We start from the raw sequence: 2,611 nt of genomic DNA on the forward strand, positions 1-2,611 counted from the left end.
TGAAAGAGCACGCGGCGCGTCCCGGTCGTCGCGTGCTTCAACTAGCCAAGGCGCTGTCGGTGGCGCACATTCCTCAGCGTCCGCAGCGCCAACTGGCGCGATTTATCGTCCAGGCCATCGAGTATAGCAACGAAGTCGTGGTGCAAGTGTACAATCCAGCGTACGTCGATCTACAGAGTATCGTGCATCGTCTTTAGGCTCCAGAAGAACATGAACGGCGATGGGGCGCTCATATATGCGGCGTGTATAGAGATTCCCGGACGTGGTGCTTTCCGTCTACGTCCAACCAGCTACGTGACTTGCATGCGGTACGGCATCGACCACTGGCATCTTTTCCATTCAACCCCGAGTTCTTGACGGGCTTAGTTGATTCACACTTTGCGAGTTGTTTCCGTTCTACCCCACGGCCAGTACACGGTCGTGCCATCAAGCGATGTCGACCAACTCCTGCAATCGCATGTCGTTGTCGAGCTCCAGCGTCACATTCGACGAAAACTTGCCCAGCAACGCGTCCAAGATCTCGCCATCCATCAGTGGCTGCGTTTGCAAGTCAAGAACCGATATCAATACGTGCATGGTCCATCAGGTACGCCGACTCGGTCCGTCAAGTGTAGAGTTGACCGTCTCTACTCTTGCGATCCAGGGCTGTGGCGCGACGCGTCAAAGCCCCGCATGCTACGCAACGCAACGCCTGTGAATGCCATGCGAGAATGGTACTTCGTGCTCAATTACACCCATACCAGAGTGCCGTACGCGCACTACATCTACCCTCGACGCGCTGCCATCTCGCGCAAGTCCCAGGTCGATGCGGCTATGCTTATCCAAGTACGGTAATCTACGCACGAGGCATGGACTTGCCAACGCATCGTGTAGACGTGGCTTCGCAACCAAGGACACAATCGACGCCTCTTTGACTGCGTCCGCTCCATGATCAACCTGCACCAATTTCACGTGCGGTGGCAAGTGCAGAGCCAAGGCCCGCCAACTCCCCACATCACACGACTTTTGCTCTATAAAGCGATGTGGTTGCACCTCTTTCACGTGAGCTATCCGTGGCAAGACACTCGTCAACGTGCTGAGATATTTATGTCTAGGCCGACGTAGCTGGCGCGGCGCCTCTCTACGACGACGTAGCACGCTTGTTCGTGTGGCACGACGGGGTTCCGCCGTCCGAAGTGGCTCTCGTACTTTGTGTCTGCGCGGTCTTTTGGCTTGCGACTTGTCATGACGAGAGTTCCATAGGCCGACGGCAGCTAGCCTTGACATACTTGGGCAAATACCGACCGCAGCTCGATGCTGCAGACGTTGCTTCTTCCACTAGAGGATTCCATCAATAAACGTCCGCAAGGCAATCAGGTCAATGGTAATCTGAGGATTCGCGAGGGCTGCCAAAGCTGGTGGCATTGCAACACCAGTGTAGATAAGAGCAAATGGAAACGAAATCGCAAGTGGAGGCAATCGAGGATAGCCAAATGCCACTTCTTCATTGGGCTGACCACGCTGGCACAGGATTGCCACTCGATTGGATGAGGCAGCATCGATTTTAATTCCAATCGCCACCTGGACAGTAGTGTTGTGCATCCAACGGTGCAGTTTTGCACGAAGGTCACCAAGGCGTTCATTCTTGTAGGCGATTTCAACGATAACGTTGGGATATGGTTGGTTGGGTGCACACTCCAGCACTGCTCCTCCAATCGTCACACCCGCTGGATAAATACACGTGTCTGGTTCTTGACCACGATCTCCAGTGCGGCATGTTGGATCAGTTGCAATTTCAACAGTTTCCAACAGGTCAAAGTCATTCCCGGCCCTTCCGACTTGATCGCGGATGGTGGTTGCGATTCGACCTGCTGTTCTAGCGTGAACGCCGGAAGATATGCTGTAAATGACCACTCGTCCTTTCTCCGTTCCATCTGCAAGAGGCTCAAAGACCCACCGTCGCACACGCCCTTCGTTGCGGTTGAGCCATCCTTGGAAATCGTCCCACGTGATGGCCTCACACAGAACGACAGGTCCCCAAAAAGCATCGCCATCGTCATCGATGTTTGGCGCGTTGGCGGGTGGGTCGTTCCAGATGATTTGCAGTTCCTTCATGGCCTTGTCACAATCTGACGCGTGGATGACTTGTTTTCGCCGCCGTACAATTTGCGCTTCTGCTGGGACCAACTCTGTGTCATGTGTCGTGCGTGGATCGCGTTGGTGGATGTCTGGTATTACCACCAAAGTCAAAGCGTGGTTTCATCTTGCTCTCATTTGCGAGCATCTCGAAATGAAAGGGATATTTTCAAGAGAATTTGGGATCTGCTGTCTGATTGGCTAGTTTGAAACTACACGTCACCGATTGGAAGATTCTCATTTATCCGGATGGATCACGTCCCAGCTGGTCCATATTTATCCCGATAAATGCAACCCAAAACGTTTCTACCTCTGTCCAGGGATGATTGCGACTTGAAATTCGATAGACTTAAACATATTGGATTCTGTATCCATTTCACACTACTGAATCTGAAAATCTAAAAAAATACTACGTAGTATTGGTCAAGCCAATCTCACACAACGGCAAAAGATTTCATGTGACGCATTGTCATTTCCGAGCAAATGAGAATTCCAA

The 2,611-nt window shown here is 52.2% G+C and overlaps 1 protein-coding gene across 1 annotated transcript; it reads left to right on the forward strand.

The window, feature by feature from the left end:
* Window positions 1-45: 45 nt before the first annotated feature.
* Window positions 46-1,348, forward strand: H310_15010 (hypothetical protein; the record flags this gene model as incomplete). Its single annotated transcript, XM_008882990.1, has 6 exons — window positions 46-160; window positions 251-308; window positions 367-586; window positions 644-825; window positions 874-1,041; window positions 1,095-1,348. Coding segments are annotated over 6 exons (986 nt in total), but the record flags the coding sequence as incomplete, so codon positions are not given.
* Between the last annotated feature and the right edge of the window lie 1,263 nt (window positions 1,349-2,611).

The sequence above is a fragment of the Aphanomyces invadans genome (assembly GCF_000520115.1).
Source record: "Aphanomyces invadans strain NJM9701 unplaced genomic scaffold supercont1.128, whole genome shotgun sequence".
NCBI classification, from domain to species: Eukaryota; Oomycota; class Saprolegniomycetes; order Saprolegniales; family Verrucalvaceae; genus Aphanomyces; species Aphanomyces invadans.